Here is a 17,618-nt window from a genome sequence, read left to right as displayed (position 1 = left end):
CCCTTCTGTAGGGTGTGATGAGTGAGAGCAGACAAATGGCAAAAGCAGTGTGCTAGGTGGAAACCCAGAGAATCTTCTAGAAAATGCTCATATGACACTTGCCTCTTTGAATTCGCCCAGGGATGAATAAGAGATCTGAAATCTCCAAGTGAAACCAAGAACTATCAGTGAAATGACACTAATCAAAATCCCAGAAGCTGACTCACTCTCCTGTAAACATCTATATATGGATCCCTCATCCTAGAGATCCGGAGGCTGGAATTTTGTAATTTGCAAGGAAGTGTTGTTGGTTTCTCTTTGAAAACATTGTTGGGTGATCTTGCTTTGTATGAGGTGAAGAGGGATTTCATGCTGGGAGGATGATGCTGGATCAGACAGCCTGGTTGTAATCCTCTCTTCTACTACTTCTATCAATAAAGCTATTTGAGTTTTCCTCCATATGCTTGTATATCTCTGAATCTTGTATTTGTATATGCATCTATATGGTTAATGTATATCTGATCCTACATTATTTATGGTTATAGATCTCTATGCTTTGATGGTATTTTGCTGCCTTGACTCTACAGGTGTTCTTTGAAGCAGGACAAGCGAGAAAGGAGTGGCGAAAGCTCTATCAAAGGAGAGAGGAAACAAGCAAGGAGACTAGCGAAAGACTGAGGTTGGTACTCTCTGCTTCTCTCTCATCTATCTCTCATAGATGAAAACACAAGTAACTTTAGTTTGTTTGTTTCTAAGATAGCTACCTGTCTTAGTGGGACTAGCAGCTCTGAATGGACACTAGTTTTCCCGATAACAAATATGCCTCCTGATGTACGTCAATAAGGGGAACACTCCACCTAAGTCAATGCTCCATGTGATAATAAATCCATCCAGGTGCTAATAACCACCAAATAGGCTAGGGCACTCACAACATACGCTCAACCTAAGATCAGCCATGCCAAATTAAACCATTGAAGGACTAGAAAACACACAAGTGATAATTAATTGTTAAAACATAGGGAAACCCTTTGATGTATTCCCTATCCCAAAATGCATCAAGGGTCAATCAAATGTGTAAGAAAATGCTAAGCAAAAGTCTCCTATATTCCTCATATGCTAGATATGAGCCTCCAGCCACCAAAAATATGCCATAACACCATGATGAACGTATCCATTGATAATTATTATGGTGTTCCATCAATAAAAGCCATAGGATCCCATATAATCATCGTCCAACCCCTTGGGGAGCTAAAACCATCATGCATATGTGCAAGAAGTAATCAAAGATACTAATAAAAGTCATAGAGTAGCAAGCATTGTCATCAACTATCCACTAGCATGCTGATCCATCAACAAAAGATGTGCAACCTGAAGAGAGAATGAAGCCATGGCAACCCATCACAAAGGAGAAATGACTCTCCTCCAATCCAAAGTACTCAAGCAACCCAATTGAAGTGATATCATCATGAAGCTATCATCCTGCAAATCCCTGTAATGTGTGATGAAAATCACATGTAATACTCATGCTATATGAGGGGTAAAAGGCAATATCATACCCATTTATTCACATATATAGTTATGGTTTGGGCAATTATTTCATTAATCGTGAATGAGAAAGAGGTCATAATTCAACTTGTCGCAAGTTTTTAAGTTTGCCTCTATAAACGAATATTAACTGGAGATGCAAATATAAATCATAAAACTAGCAAAACAACTCTTTTTCTTTCTAGGCATTATGTTGTTTAGAGAAAAAATACAGGTGTATTCAATATATTTGATCTCCCTAATTGATTAAATCAAATCAATAATACATTAGTTAGCTAAGGATGCCTCAATTTTCCATTATGTGATTGCATAAAAATAAAATATTCAGAATGATTCAGCTGTTGAGTACCATCATCTGGACCATATTTTTTAAGCTGTCTTCTCAAGCTGTAAGGATGATGGCATAAAATAATATTCACATTTCATAACACATTGCTTAGTTGCAGAGCTTCACTTTAGAATCTTAGATTACCTGCATCAATAAGGTTTTTAGTTGCCTGATAGTCAATGCGGTACGGTCCAGTTACATCAAAAACTTCCTTCTCACTTGCACCTATGCAACATACTACCACACCTGCATTGCTTATCGCTAATCCAATTTCATCTGGTTTCTCCAGGTCACACTCAACAATCTCAATCTTCTGTTCTGTAGTTGGGCTGCAAACCCCAAAAGAATTTGTTGATTTATTATCATCTTAAGACAGCTAGAAGGAATTCCTGAGTTGGTAATGTATACTCCCAGAGATATCTACTTTTTCCCTTGATTTTGGAATTGTCTAACTGCCTATTGCTTCTGCACTTTTAGAACATTCTGAATGATACAGAGGAAAAGTTCCGATTTAACATCAATTATATTCACTAACTAGGCCCTTACCCAACTGGCGCAGAAGGAACAGCATCTTGAGAATCTAGTTTTAGTTGTCGTACACTCTGAAAGCACAAAATACAAAACAAGAATTGATGTCAATCCATTGAAAGATATTTCAGAATAAAAAAGCTTTCCATTAATGTTACTAGAACCTGTGTATTACCCAAAAATCAAGAATACCACATACCTCAAGCAATGCATTTGCCTTCTGTAGACTCCTGACACCTGCCCTTACACGAAAACCCAGCTTCAAAAGTTCCCTGTTGAACACATCAATGTGCTCAGTTGTTCAACAATTGAAAAGCCAAAGGTTCTTTGGAACTTGAATGCATATTTCTATAAAGCAGGTCTATAGATTTTTACTTTGGAAAAATTCTTCTTATATCAACAAGAAAAATATGAAGTACAAAACCAGCTCACATCTCTCTAAGTACAGCTAAGAGTGGTAGTGTTAGAAAGATGTCAAGGATTGGTCTATAGATCTTTGCAAAGTTGCAGTTATATTCATTCATGAAAATAAGAAGGATAAAAGTTAGTGACCTGACAGTGCGTGAACCAACTTTACCAGTAGCTCCTGCAACAAATACAAGCTGGTTGTCTTTAGATTTCCCTTCCACACCTGAAGTTGTTGCTGATTTCTGAAATTCCTTCGGTTCTTCCTTGTAAGTGTCAGAGGCTGTTTCATTCGTTGTCTTCACGGTGCCTGAGATAGAACAGATTGTCAGATAAAAGATAATATGATATGCTAACCATATGTATTTCTATTTTGGCTAGACAAGACTGATAGGGATGAACTACTCGGATAGGTTGTTGTATCGCATAATAATTCCAGCGTGTACACTTAGCTAGTTTATTCAACAGAGTTTCTTAGCAAATGGCAGTGTGAAGGAGATTGCGGCTTCCTACTTATAATATTTTATGTCATTTTAAGCTATCATCTTGTAATAGATAGCATATCTCATTGTTACAACTTACTATACAACTAGAAAAAACCTTGCTATGCTTCTTTTAATGTCAAATCAGATCAAGAAACAAAACAGAGTTATCAAGTATGCCACCAAGAAACTATAAGTTCTCTTACCACCCAAACTAGCAAACTTGCCAAGGTCCCTGCAAGCTGTTAAGATGAAACACACAAAACACGTGTCCACTATTCCACTGATCAGGTGCTCATGTCTTAAGTGTCGTAAAATGCTCAAAATTTAAAGTACTTAGAACTGGTTCAAAGTTGAATGACTGGAAAGTGCTCGTCTTCCCGATTCCGGTGCCGCAAACGGTTCGAAAAACGGTCGCCGTATGAGGAAGTTATGGCAAAAAGAAGAATTTGTCCATAACATTAGAAATTTTAATTTTTCAAAAAAAAATTAAAAAAGGAATATTCTGCCTGGCACGAAATCCGAGGCAACCACCAAACATTAAATGTAACTGCAGTTAAGTTGGCGGAATTTTGGCAGGAGCGCCAAATTTGGCGGACCCGCCATAATTGGCGGAGCTAACTGGAGTTAACTAAAGTTAGCTGGAGCTTTTCTAGGGACAAACTGGAGAAACTTTAAATGGCCATAACTTTGGCTAGGAAAATGGGTTTTGGACGAATTTTTTTTTGATTTTCAGATCAGATGGTATCAGAGCACTAGGTTTTCTTGACTGACATCACTAGCTTGATTGTGTAGCTTGAAAGGTGTCTTAAGCAGTGTTGAAGATTGACTGCTTCATTATTCTGCAAACTACTTGTTGTTTGAGTTGCTGAAGCTCTTTTGTTCATTTTGACAATGACAACTTCCATAAGTGAGTTCTCAAAATCGTCCTCCTTCACAAGATTCTTTGATGAAGGCTTGAAGCAAGAATTTTTCATCATGATGAATATGGTGAGAGAAATGTATGAGGATGAAAGAAAGAGCTCTAGACTTCAAGAGCAGTTGAATTCCATGAGGGAAGAGAATCAGTTGCTTTCTAACCAATTGCAGGAAATGGAAGGCCAACTTCATATTGCAAACATGAAGCTGGAAAGGATGCATGAGTTGGAGACACAACTCCTTGTTGCCAAAGAAGCCTTAGCCAAGTATCAGCTGGAAGAAGAGGTAAACAATTCTAGTTTGTCTTCAAATTCTGATAAGAATGTTTATGTTGGTTCTTTTGAGAAACATACCAGAGGCATAGGGTCCAAGTTGATGTCCAAAATGGGATATGAAGGAAAAGAATTGGGCAAACATGCACAGGGTATAGTTGAGCCAATAATGGTTGAGGTAAGGCCTAAGAATTTGGGTCTTGGCTATGGACAATCTTGTGGAGAAAGTTCCAAAGCAGCCATGAAGGCAATTGGAACAGTTCCTAGAAGGAGTTTCATTTCAGGTTCTCTATCTCAAGGTTGTAAAGGTTGTATCCTTGAGGAATGCAATAGTTTGAAACATGCGTTGCAGGAAGAAGGTGTGCATAAGCATGCACTTGAACAAGGAAGTGGTGAACGCTCCTAAACCATTGAAGGGATTGATGGTGTTCCAAAAGGAGCTTCTTCTTCGTTTGATTCACCTCCTCATGAAGGTAATGAAGGTGAAAGAGAAAGGTATAAATTTGATTTCAATCATATTTCCTTTGATCATGTAAAGCATGGAAAATTTCCACACAAGCATTGGAAAAGAATTGCATGTTCTTTTTGTGGTTTGTTTAACCATAGTGTTTCTAGATGTTGGAAAAGAATGGCAACATGCAGGAAACTTTTGAAGGAAAGGAGGCAAGAAGCCAAAGTTCCATTGAACAATGCAAATCATGCTGTCAAGAAGATGAACATGTGTTGCACTTATTGCCATAAGCATGGACATACTGCTGAAAGGTGTTGGACTCTGAATCCAACAATGCTTCCACGAAAGTTGAAGAAATTGGAGAAAGAGTATGGTAAGGATGGGAAGGAAGTTTCCATCATTGATATGTGTCAGGATGATACACATGTTGATATCGATGTGCAGTTAAAGGAAGCGCCTTTGAAATGGATTGGTAAGAAATGGTTAGAATTCTTATCCAATTAAAGTTGCATGTCTTTGATTGAATGCATTTCTTTGTTAAGGGAATGCAAGTTGCAAGATGGAAAAACTGAGTATGAGATTCACTCTATTGCAGCGGAAGTTATATGCATTTCAGCTTTGAAAGTACATGTACATGTGATTGAGGATCTTGTACTTATGATTTTACTTAAGAGAAAGTTGAAGGATAAACTGCATGCATGAGAATGATATGCATGAGCACATGGATCATGATGATTTCCTTGTATTTTAAACATGTATGTGTGATTAACTTGAAGGGTTGATTACTTTGTTTTTAACCAGGCATGTAATGTAATATTGACTTGGAAAAAGTTAATTTGATCTCCAAGATTGTAAAGAGGAGAAATGATGAGGTGTTTCATCTTTGTAAAAGCCTTCTCATTTGGGAGGCAGCTCTTCTTTTGGAGCGGAGGTGCCATGGATGGGCATCGTGACAGCTGGCAAGCCCAGATATTCAGGGGAATATTTCAGCTCATATATCAGCAAGTTTCATTGCTGGTTTCTGCAAACTTTCAGTTTGTCTGGCGAACAAGCTTGGTCGGGATTCGACGAGTACTTGGTTTATGCAGCAACGTTCGCCATGACGACAGTTGATAAGGCAGGACATTTTGGCATTAGTATGCTCTTTTGGCTGAATGGAAGAGGATATTTTTGTTCCTAAAGTGTTGTGCAGTTCAGTTCAGAGATTCAGTGAGCTTTTGGGGACCAAAAGCCTTCTCATTTGGGAGGTGTGATTAAGCGCTCATGTCCTAAGTGTCATAAAATTCTCAAAATTTAAAGTGCTTAGAACTGGTTCAAAGTTGAATGACTGGAAAGTGCTCGTCTTCCCGATTCCGGTGCCGCAAACGGTTCGAAAAACGGTCGCCGTATGAGGAAGTTATGGCAAAAAGAAGAATTTGTCCATAACATTAGAAATTTTAATTTTTCAAAAAAAAAATAAAAAAAGAATATTCCGCCTGGCACGAAATCCGAGGCAACCACCAAACAATAAATGTAACTGCAGTTAAGTTGGCAGAATTTTGGCAGGAGCGCCAAATTTGGCGGACCCGCCATAATTGGCAGAGCTAACTGAGGTTAACTAAAGTTAGCTGGAGTTTTTCTAGGGACAAACTGGAGAAACTTTAAATGGCCATAACTTTGGCTAGGAAAATGGGTTTTAGACGAATTTTTTTTTTTTATTTTGGGTCTCTTCGACCTTCTGAAGCCATTGGCACAGGTTTCACAGCCATCTGAGGTCATTTGCAGGTGTTTTAGCTTCGTGGAAGTTCCAGGAGCCACCAGGGCCAAATCAGTTTGGGAGCTGCATTGGGAATTGTGCAGCCATTGGAAGTGGAATGAAGGTCATTCCTGAAGTTTTCCAGCCTTCTAAATCCATTTCTACAGCTCGTTTTTCCTTCTGAGACATTCTTCTCACTGTTTAGCTTCAGGGAAGCTTTCAGGGCCACCAGGGCCATTTCAGGGATTGAGCTGTTTGGGGGCTCTGTTCATCCGATTTTGGTGATTCAAAAGCCTATGTCTGCTATTTTCGACCTCCTGAGTCTAATGGCAGAGGTTTTAGAACCAATTGAGGTCATCTTCACGTCGAAATTCTCCATGCAAGTTTAAAGGACACCAGGGCCAATTGGGGAAAATACTGTATAAGGTACAAAATTCACTGTTTAGTGTTTGGGAAAGAGCATGTTTGGCTAATTCCTATCTTCTGATTCTGTATTTACAGTCAGATCTGTCCTTTGAGACACCCATATTCTTGTATTAGCCTTTGTAGCAATTTTAATACAAGAGGACAAGCCTAGTTGGAGAGGTTTGGTCCAGCAGATGTAGCCCAGGGGGGGTGAACTGCTTTATCATTTTGATGTCTTTAATTGCTGAAGATGATATGCTAAACAAAACTGATATAAAGTATTAAACAGCAAATAAATATAACTTGCATACACACATAATCACTTATTCAGCTACATAAAGTTACTTGTCTTATTCCGCAAGACCTTAACCTTCAAGTATGTGTATGTCAAAGACTTATAAGTGTTTACTTTGTTATTTCTTTAGGCAGAGCCTGTAGAGGGCCAGGTAGCCTCTGGAACTCATCCTCTTTTTAGAGGTGACATGTCCGATGAATGCCCCTACAGTCTATCTCTGTATAAGAAATAAGAAGTTTATACATTTTTAGAGGTCATTTGGAGTGTCTAGCTCACAGTTGAAATTATTGGAAATGGATACCTTGCACCCTTAAACAAGTACATTCCATTTTCAGATCATCCACTATCTCCCTCTCTACCTATGAGGGCTACATAATGGTCCCAGACCTCTACCTAGCCTACATTCTATAGATCCTAGGTTCTGTTTCCAGCCTACATGTTGTGGCCTCTTATCACCTAGCACTTAGTTGTCCAATGGCGATTCTGATTATGACAACTACCTTTGTGTGCAGGAACACTCTAGATCTTTAACCCATGCCCCAACTGCAGCTTTGTGCATTGTGATCCTTTTACAAGCTGCCAACACCCGACTTGACTCCTGCGCCCTCAACTTTGCCGCAACTTCGTAGTTCTCTTGCAAACCCTATCTATTGGTTGGCCACTTCGGATCTAACGCCAATGTAACAGCCCTAGTGAAAATTCCATGTAAGAAAAGTTAATAAAGGCAAAAATAATAACCACAGTTGATGGGACACTTATTCCAAGTTGAATGTTGGGCAAGACATCCTAGTGTGGGTGTTCATTTGGTTTATTAGGTTTAAGGAAATTGGCAAAGCCAATGGCTAAGGCTTTGGAAAGGCAAAATGGAATTTTTAGCACATTTATTTATGAAAATAATGGAAATTATGAGAAAAGGGAGGTGAAAGATTACAGGTTTCATGTGAGGAGGAAAATAATGGAAAATGAAGAAAGTACATGCCTAAATGACAAAAAAGCTTCTGAGGATCAGTTTGTAACTTTTTGTCAGTTCAGTTTTGGAGCTCTCTCATTATTCTCTCTCTCTCTCTCTCTCTCTCTTGGACACTTAGAGTTTTCTTGGAGCACATTGGCATTGGATCAAGAAAGGCAAAGAAGGCAAGAGGAAGCAAAGATCAAGCAAGGAAGAGTGGGATCAAGCAGCTACAGCAGTATTCTTTGTAGGTATCGATTTGCATGTGTATTTCCTTGCTAGATTTGGCATGCATGGTATTGCATGTGGTTCTTTTTTTGTTATGGCATGGGTTTTGCCAGGTGTGACAGTGTTTTCAGCCTAGCCTTGCCATTTCCGGATAGCCATGGTGTGATGGGGTTCTCATGTTTTGGTTGAGCTGGATTTCCAAATGGATTCGAAGCTGAGTGAGGTGGATCTCCGAATGATAGAGCACATGGCCTAGTGGTCCCTAAACCGAACTGTGGATCACGGTAAAGCCATTGGCCTAGTGACCCCTGAGCCAAACTGTGGGTTGCGGTAAAGCCAGGTTTGAGTTGCCTCGGTGGACCTAGGAATCCTTGTCGGTGAATGGCATGATATACAGTAAAGCCTAGATGTGGTTTCCCTTGATTAGGCCTAGGAATTCTTGCCGGTGAATGGCGGGATATACGGTAAAGTCTAGATGGTGGTGTCTTGGTTTAGGGCCTAGTGATCCCTGGATCGGACTGTGGATTGCGGTAAATCCAGAGAGACTAGGAGACAGGAAAATTCCTCATGGTGTAGTTGGAGAAATCCAGTGGCATCCATGCTTATTTGGCCTAGTGATCTGGTGGAGATCATGGTAAAGCCTGTTATTACTTGTTCATTGTGTTGGCCTAGTGATACGGGATGGATTACGGTAGAGCCTGGTTTCTATTGATGAGGGTGAGGTGGTTCAGCCTCAAGATGCCCTAGTTGGTTCTTTTGGTTTGAGTCCCACATTCATGCTTGGAATATGGCACGGGGTTAAGTGGCTAAAGAGAGATTTGGCTCAGCCATTCTATGGTCAGGTGGAACGTGGTAATCCCATCCCGGATTTGGATTTTGCATCATCAATATGAGATTATTTCTCCTTGCATTTCTATGAGTATTATACTGGTTTACATGTGGATCATATGGCTATGATTTCATTGGTATTTCTATTGCTATTATGTTGGTTATGTATGTGTTTTATGACAGTGGCTATGTATGGCTCTCATCATGTTTTTACTTGCAAATGAATGGACAATGTACCTATGACCTCATAGATGATAATGCAACAAATGATATGAGGGAACAATGGTTCTTAGCAATTCTCAGATAAGTATGAGATCCCTATGCTTAAATCTATTGTTTACACCTGTAGATTACATATTTGTGATATGTTTGACGAAATGCTTGTCATGGCTAGTGGGGGTCTAGTTAAGGGCTTGTTCAAGTATTTACTTTTGCATCATTATTTCCCTATTATCTTATTGATCTGAAGGTGTCATTCAATTATGGGCAGTGACCTGGGCTTTGGGCTTGAAAAAGTGGTTCAAATCCTGGGGACGTTGGCACAGCACAAAGAAAAATAGTCCCTAGACGTTGGTATGCCTTGTCATGAGAGCGTCCAGAGCCTGAGCGTCCAAAGGTCGAGTGGTCAAAAACTCCATTGGGACCCAGGGGTTAGCTATTTGAGTGGTTGGAATGGTTCCTTAGAGTCCTGTAGCTGATTTGGATGTGAAAATTCTATCACTGCAACAACTGATTTATTTTACCTACTTATTTCCCGATAAGTTATTTATGAAAATCCTTTAGTAAAAATTCAAATAAATTATGCTGCAGATATCACATCATAATACAGAAACAAACATATGCACAAGAGTTAACACATCCACACAAATATTTTGGACAATTAATCCCTGGAAAAACCCAATGTGGCAAACCCGGTGTAGCAAGGGAAGATTTTATTATTCAGCAATTCTTCAGTACAACTGAGTGCCAAACTGGCTTACCCAACAGAGAGAAAATTCTTCAGCACTTCCCCTAGTCTCAGCGTCAGACTGGTTGACCTCTGCGTAGCTCCCAGACCCTCTGCGTCAGCACTGGGCCTCTCTGCGTCACCCACGCAGGCCCTCCAGTGACTGCGCAGTCTACAGCCTCTGCGTCTGCCTCTCCAACCTCTGCGTTGTTCCCCTGGTGTTGTTCCCGACTCTCTATTCCGTACTTGCTACCTCTTGCTGCTCTCCAGACCACTAGTTTGAATTTCTCAGCTAACCCCGCTCCAGAAATCAAACTGACTGGTCTCCCTCAGTGTGTTCTCCAACTGACCCTCAAGCCTCCTCTTATACTTTTCCTGTTGGTCCTTCAACGGCCGAGATTAAATCTCTAATCAACGGCTAAGATTAGATTTGGCTTGATCCATGACTTTTGGAACCTTCTAACCCAGTTTTATACTAATACCCATTAATATTTTATTTTTCCTAAGTTTAGACTTAGGAACTCGATTAAAAATATTAATTATTTTAATATCTCCCAAACTGATTAGAATCTGTCCAAACCATTTATGGGTCTTGGAGATCTCATGTGCTTTAGCCTCTCCACCAATTTTTATGGCTAGAGCACATCAGATGCTACTCCGAATCAACAGTGGAAGGTTTGTATGTTGTGTTTTCGTCAATTCCACTTCCTTAAGGTCACATGGGAGGTTGAATCCAATCATAGTAGCCTCTCATCACATATTTACCCTAGTTGGTTGATTACTTGGGTAGATGTGGGAGGAGGGTGTTACAACCAAACCCTTGTGTGCCTCTTCCACGACCTCTGACAATTTCTTATAGCACAACAACATCCAATTAGCATTGCCTTTGTGCTTTCAATGGTTATTGCAGTCATTTCTCTTCGTGCCGGCCTATCTACAGATCTGATCCCTTTACCTTCGCACTGCCATCAACTAATATCTACCCCAAGGTTTCTCCTATCACAACTCGCTATCACCTAGTCTCTGGTGGGTTTTCTACTAGGTGAGTCTAATGACTCACTAAAGGTTGTCGGCCCTATCCCCTTTTTTAAATTTTTGATCTTTAACTTTAGCTCAATGTAGAACAAGAAAATTCTTTGGTTGTTGTATGAATTTCCTTGGCCACGATACAGTTTTAGCCCCTACAATAAAAAATTAAAAAAAAAAATGCCTCGATCATGGCTGAACCTAGCTTCCAGCGTGATTCAGAGATCAGTTTTTACAGTTTCTCACTTTGATACCATGTTAATTTTTTCCTTGAACCTAACACCCAATAATTCATTAACCTAGTTGATTGCGGATCTACTGAATGAAAGCACAACTAAGTTCTTAACCTAATTAGCAAAAGAAAAATTTCACATAACGAATCTTAACCATAATGACACAAACATATTCTACCCAATCAATAGTTCTTCATTAAATCTAAACTTACATGGGATCCTGTCCTAGTATAATGGCCCAACTAAGAAAACTACAGATACAATATGTCTTGGAATTGATCTTGCAGATAAAGCCTTAGATCATTCCTCGATCTCCTTGGTTGATCTAGATCTCCAAGCTACCCTTCTACACTTCCTCGTACCCAACACTCTAGAGCATCACACTCCCCACTTGAGAAAATCCCTCCCTCAAAGGCTAGAGTTGTGGTATGGCATGTCTTGTCCTCTCCGTAGCCTTGCTTTTATAACTTTACATTGAGTTAAATCCCTAACCCTAATATCCAAAGTTATTGGCAGTCAAGATTAGATTTTACCTCACTTGAGATCAACAACTAAGATGAAAACATAATCATCAAAGTAATTTACTTTAATTTTCCTAAGTTTATTTTAGCTCAATTAGTCAACATAATAATTATGTGCTTTTTCTAAGTTTAAATCTTGGCCTAAGTTACATTAGCAACTTTCTCACACTTAAGCAAGTGTCCTAAGGAATTGTGAGTAAATTCTACATGCTAGACACTTACGACTGTGCAGAAGTATCTTCTCAAGCTACAAACATCAACAAGGATGAGGTCTTTAGCTAACTTTAAGAGTTCAAAGCTCTAGTTGAAAACCAAATAGGGAAGAAGATTGGGTAGTTGGGGAGAGCATACCTCTAAGGAGTTCAAGGGTTCTTGAAAAAAAGTGAGGATCAAGAGGGAGCTAACTATTTCGTACAACCCACAACAAAATGGAGTTGCAAAGTAGGAAAACTGATCTATCATAGGGCCTACTAAGGCCATGATATAGACTTGGACTTGCTAATGTTTCTTTGCACAAAAGCATGCAACACCACAATCTAGATGTAGAACCAATGTCCTTAGAGGATCTTGGAATACAAGACACGAGAGGAGGCACTCACTGGTGACAAGCCAAAGGTGAGCTATTTTCACATCTTTGGTTGTCCATTTTATATCCATGTTGAGCATGGGATAAGGAGTAGGAAGCTTTGAGGTTTTAGCCAAGGTCACCAGTGATTTCCAAAGTAGTACAAATGCCTCCAGCGAAAAAGGGGGAGATAGTAACCCTTCCACGTCACTCAAACATCGAGGGATTCTCAAGAGAATCAACATGGTGAGCAAGAAGATCCAAAGATTGAGCCTAGGTCATCAGTGATTTCTAGAGTAATATAATAGCCTTCAAGTGAAGAGGGGAGATAGTAGCCCTTTCAATTCACTTAGACATTGAGGGATGCTCATGAGCATGTTGAGTCTCCTAGGAGCACATTTATGGAGAACATACGTCCAAATGAGTTCTAGGATTCATGGCATTGATGAGTAGCATGCTAGATTCCAAGCCTTTTAGCTTTTAAGAGGCAATAGACCAACAAGTATAGTAGGATGTCATGGTAGAGAAGTAAGCCTCCATCATGAAGAATGATGTTGGGGCCATAGTGCTAAGACCAAAGAGGAAGTCAGTTGTGAGCTCCGAGTGGCTCTACAAGATCAAGCATGTTGCAAATGATAACATTGAGAAGTTCAAAAATAAATTTTTGTGGTGATAGGGTTCTCCTAGAGAGGAGTGGATTATAAGGAGACATTTGCTCTATTGACCAAATAACTTCCATTCGAGTATTTATATCCTTGGTTTCATATATGGGATGGAGGATACATGAAATGAATGTGAAGCCAACTTTCCCTAATGGGATCATTGAAGAAGAAGTGCACATAGATCAGTCTCATGGATTTGAGGAAAATGGGAAGAAATTCCATGTTTGTATGCTTAGGAAAGTCTTGTATGAACTCAAGCAAGAACCAAGAGCATGGTATTCCAGAATCAATGGATATCTACAGAGTATGGGCTTCACTAAAAGCGAAGAAGATTCTTACTTATATTACAAATTTGTTGAGACTAATCTACTCATTCCGGTGTTTTATGTAGAAGATTTGTTTCTAATAGGGTCAGAGAATATTATTGCAAGGTGCAAAGCAATGGCAGTTAGCTCAAGATGAAGGACATTGGCATGATTCATTACTTCTTAGGGTTGGTGGTTTGGCAAAGATCTGAGAGAGATTTTCCTTGGGTAGGGTAATTATGTAGTTGAGATCGTGAAGAGTTTTCGAATGGTGTACTACAAGCCGATGGCCACCCATAATCATTAATCTGAATAAGGTGACAATTTTAGACTTAGAGTTGGTGGATCCCATAATATACACGCAACTAATAGGTTCCTGGATGCATTTGGTTGACACAAGGCTAGATATATGTTTTGTAGTGAACATATTGAGTCAATTCATGGTAGAGCCACGGTAGGAGCATTGGGTAGCAATGAGACATGTACTCAAATATTTGAGAGGCATCGTGGAATATCGTCTAAGATATCTTCGAGATGGTCAAGTGAATTTGCAAGAGTGTTCAAACTCAAATTGGGAAGACAATGCAACAAACAAGAAGAGCACCTCAAGGTGCTTCTTTTGCTTGGGATCAACAATGACATCCTAGTTCAGTAGGAAGCACACTTCCATGGAATTTAGCTTAGCAAGGGTGGAATACATGGCAACCAATACTACTAGTTGTGAGGCCATTTGGCTTCGCAAGTTACTTGCAATATCGTTTGATCAAGAGTTTGATTCCATAGTCGATCCCATAGTCATTTACTATCATAACCAAAGTTGTATCAAAATCTCTAAAAAGCTAGTGTTTTATGACAAGATCAAGCATATAAAGATCAAATATCACTTCACACAAGATAAGGTTCACGAAGAGTAATGAAGCTCTAGTTTATTCTAATAGATCAACAGGTAATTGATATTCTAACCAATCCCTTGGAAAAAGGGAAGTTTGAGGGATTTGGAGACAGACTTGGATTGGTGTAGAATTCCTTCCTCGTGACGAGGGAGTATTGAGAATTATAGCTCGGATAAGAACTTCCGCACAAGTTTAGTGTAAATGTGGATGTAGTAGTTTGAGATATTTTCATAAAGTAAATCTACTTTTGAAAAGTAACTCTACTTTGTAATTCACTGTAAAAAGATGAAAAATATTATATTAAGTTGTTGAGTCTAAAAAGTGTATTTCATGCAAGCATGACTTAGACAAGGAGTAATCTCATAAATAGATTAAGGTTATCGTGTCAACTAAAAGTATAAAGATGGGTTAAGATAGAGGGTTTAAACACAATTGAATAGTTAAGTAGGTTGAGTGACTAAATGAGAGAGAGAGAGTATGAATTCAAGAAAGAGGTGTTTTGAAGCAAGACGTAGAGGCCATATAGGGTGTCGTTTAGTCATACAAACAAATCTGTACAATTCTATGTGCATGGTCGTACAATCATACAGACATAATCATACAATCTGTACAATTGTGCAGTAGGTTCTCAACAAGCTATACAACCTCAGTTCAAGGTGATTTGTTGACCATACAAATACTAGTTTTAGTTGATTGTGGAGGTCTTTTTTTTAAGTTTTTCAAAGGAAAAAAAAAGATGAATTTGAAGGAGAAATTACCTGTGTATGTGTGAAGCTAATATGCTTCCCCGTTTACTTTTTTAGCTATTGGTTGAATGATGTTATGGTTTGAAATTTAATTTATGTGTTAATTAAATTCAACAATTATTTGTTTAATTGAGATCATAAAGACAATAGTCATATAGGATTCCAATTTCTACACAAGATGGCATGTGTGGATCAATAATGCATGAGGAGGTGTGCAAGATGGTAGATCCAAGGAAGAATTAGTCAAATAGGCCACGAGTAAGTGCCAAGTCACCAAGAACCTATGTAGCAAGAAACCCCCCAACCCAAGGTACCTGTACCAGAAACACCCAGAAATGCCAAAACGCCACTGAAATGCTCGTATGGCATTTCTTGATTTGGAAATGTTACTAAAATGCCACACATGGTGTTTTAACGATGTTTCAGCCCAAATCCATCCTATTTTCGTGGTTATTTTTGTTTGTTTGAACTCACTCAAGCACTCAAGAAAGCGAGGTGCCCTTCTGCGGCCAAAAAAAAATAATCTACCATTAAAATTTCTATCTAATCACTCCACAAACAAATTTATCTCTAATCAAACCCTTGCTCTAGTTTTGCTAAACAATCACCTTGTTCTATTTTTTTGTTGATGGGGATGATGTTGAAATTCTGATGTTCTATGTTGTTACAATCACTTAAATCCAGAACTTCTTTATGCCAAATCTGGAGATCTATGATAGCAATAGCTGAGACAAACACTGAATCACTTTGGTTATCCAAGATTTGTTCTTGCTCTTCAAGACTCTCTCTCTCTCTCTCTCAATCTTCCTCTAGACTCTCAAACTCCCTCTTTCTCAAGTTCGAATTATCCTTGCACGAGCACAAGTAAGTGTATCAAGTGAGGATGAGAGGCACAAATATATAGGAAGAGCAAGGGGGTCGAATTCATGAGGGAGTAGCTCCTATGCCTTGAGGAGGCATTACATATGCCATTTAGGAGAGGAGTGTAACTTATGCATTTAGGAGAGAAGTGTAACTTATGCATTAAAGAGGTGTAAGAGGAATATTTTATGATGAGTCATTAAAGTGTGTAAGAGAGTGTAAGATGTGCGTAAGAGCATTAGATAGAGAGAGGAATGAATACATTAAGAGAGAGAGAGAGAGTAACATATGCATTAATTGAAGGGAGTTACATATGACATGATTGAGTCTTATGATTCAGAGGCTTGAATTTATTTTTAATAATAGTATAATAATATCATAAAGAGGATAATAGTAATAATAATAATAATATTGATGATTAAGTTAAAAATTAAACAATTGAGATTGATTAAGGACAAGTTAAGTGATTTTCCATTCGTATATATATGATTATGAATTGATGGAAAGTGATTTACTATTTTGGAAAGTCATGGTTGAAAAGATAGACATGAATTTCTATTTTTAGAAAGTCACTTTAGGAAGGTTAGAAATAAAATTTTATTCAAGGAAATTCATCCCATAGCTGTCGATTTTCAACACTCCCTCTCATCTAGGAAGGAATTTCTTTCTGATACAAGGATCTCTACTATCTCTGATTTGGAACAATAATGTTAAAATCTAATGAAAAAGAATCATCATAGGGGAGATACATCCATCACCTTATACACACATGGGGGGATCCACTTGTCAACACATGACAAGGATCTTGCACATCCAAGGCTCATCACTGCTTGGGAGAAGCCACTTGTCAACACATGGAAAGGATCTCGCTCATCCAAGGCTCATCACAACTTGGGGGGATCCACTTGTCAACACATGACAAGGATCTCACACATCCAAGGCTCATCACTACTTGGGGGGATCCACTTGTCAACACATGACAAGGATCTCGCTCATCCAAGACTCATCACTTCTTGGGGGGATCCACTTGTCAACACATGACAAGGATCTCGCACATCCAAGTCTGTCATCCATGAGCACCCTCTCTAGGAAGGGTCACGTCTGTCAACCCAAGTTGCTCTTTGAAAACCAAGAACTCTCTTTTCGGCCAAGGCTTGGTAAGAATGTTTGTGATCTGGTCATCAGTCGCTATATGATGAAGTCTTACTGCTCTTCTTTGCACCATATCCCAGATATAGTGATACTTGATCTCAATGTGTTTGGACTTGTCATGGAACACAAAATTTTCAGTAAATCGAATCCCGCTATTATTGTCACAGTAGATTATTGTAGTATCCAGTACTTGTTCAAACATATCTCCAAAGAGCTTCCTTAGCCATACTTCCTCACAACTAGCCATGCTAGCAATGTATTCTGCTTCAGCTGTGCTAAGGGCAACAAACTTTTGCTTTCTACTCATCCAAGATATCATGGCAGATCCTAAGCTGAAGCAACACCTTGATGTGTTCTTTC

The 17,618-nt window shown here is 39.0% G+C and overlaps 1 protein-coding gene across 3 annotated transcripts in view; it reads right to left on the bottom strand.

The window, feature by feature from the left end:
* Positions 1–17,618, bottom strand: part of LOC149155773 (protein TIC 62, chloroplastic-like) — a 306,905-nt gene that overhangs the window by 220,693 nt on the left and 68,594 nt on the right. For all 3 annotated transcript variants that reach the window (XR_016263751.1, XM_089445999.1, XM_089445998.1), the window contains exons 2-5: positions 2,933–3,095; positions 2,580–2,652; positions 2,399–2,454; positions 1,997–2,181 (exon numbers count right to left, since the gene is read on the bottom strand). Coding sequence is in view for 2 of the 3 variants with exons in the window: in XM_089445999.1 (XP_089302125.1) it covers positions 1,997–2,181; positions 2,399–2,454; positions 2,580–2,652; positions 2,933–3,095 (477 nt within the window). In the remaining variant the exon portion in view is untranslated. The remainder of the gene's footprint in view (positions 1–1,996; positions 2,182–2,398; positions 2,455–2,579; positions 2,653–2,932; positions 3,096–17,618) is intronic.

The sequence above is a fragment of the Pinus tabuliformis genome, chromosome 9 (genome assembly GCF_031772625.1).
Source record: "Pinus tabuliformis cultivar Carrire ecotype Pingquan chromosome 9, CPIR1, whole genome shotgun sequence".
NCBI classification, from domain to species: Eukaryota; Viridiplantae; Streptophyta; class Pinopsida; order Pinales; family Pinaceae; genus Pinus; species Pinus tabuliformis.
Note: the sequence above shows the minus strand (reverse complement) of the source record. Positions and strands in the feature narration are given on the sequence as shown.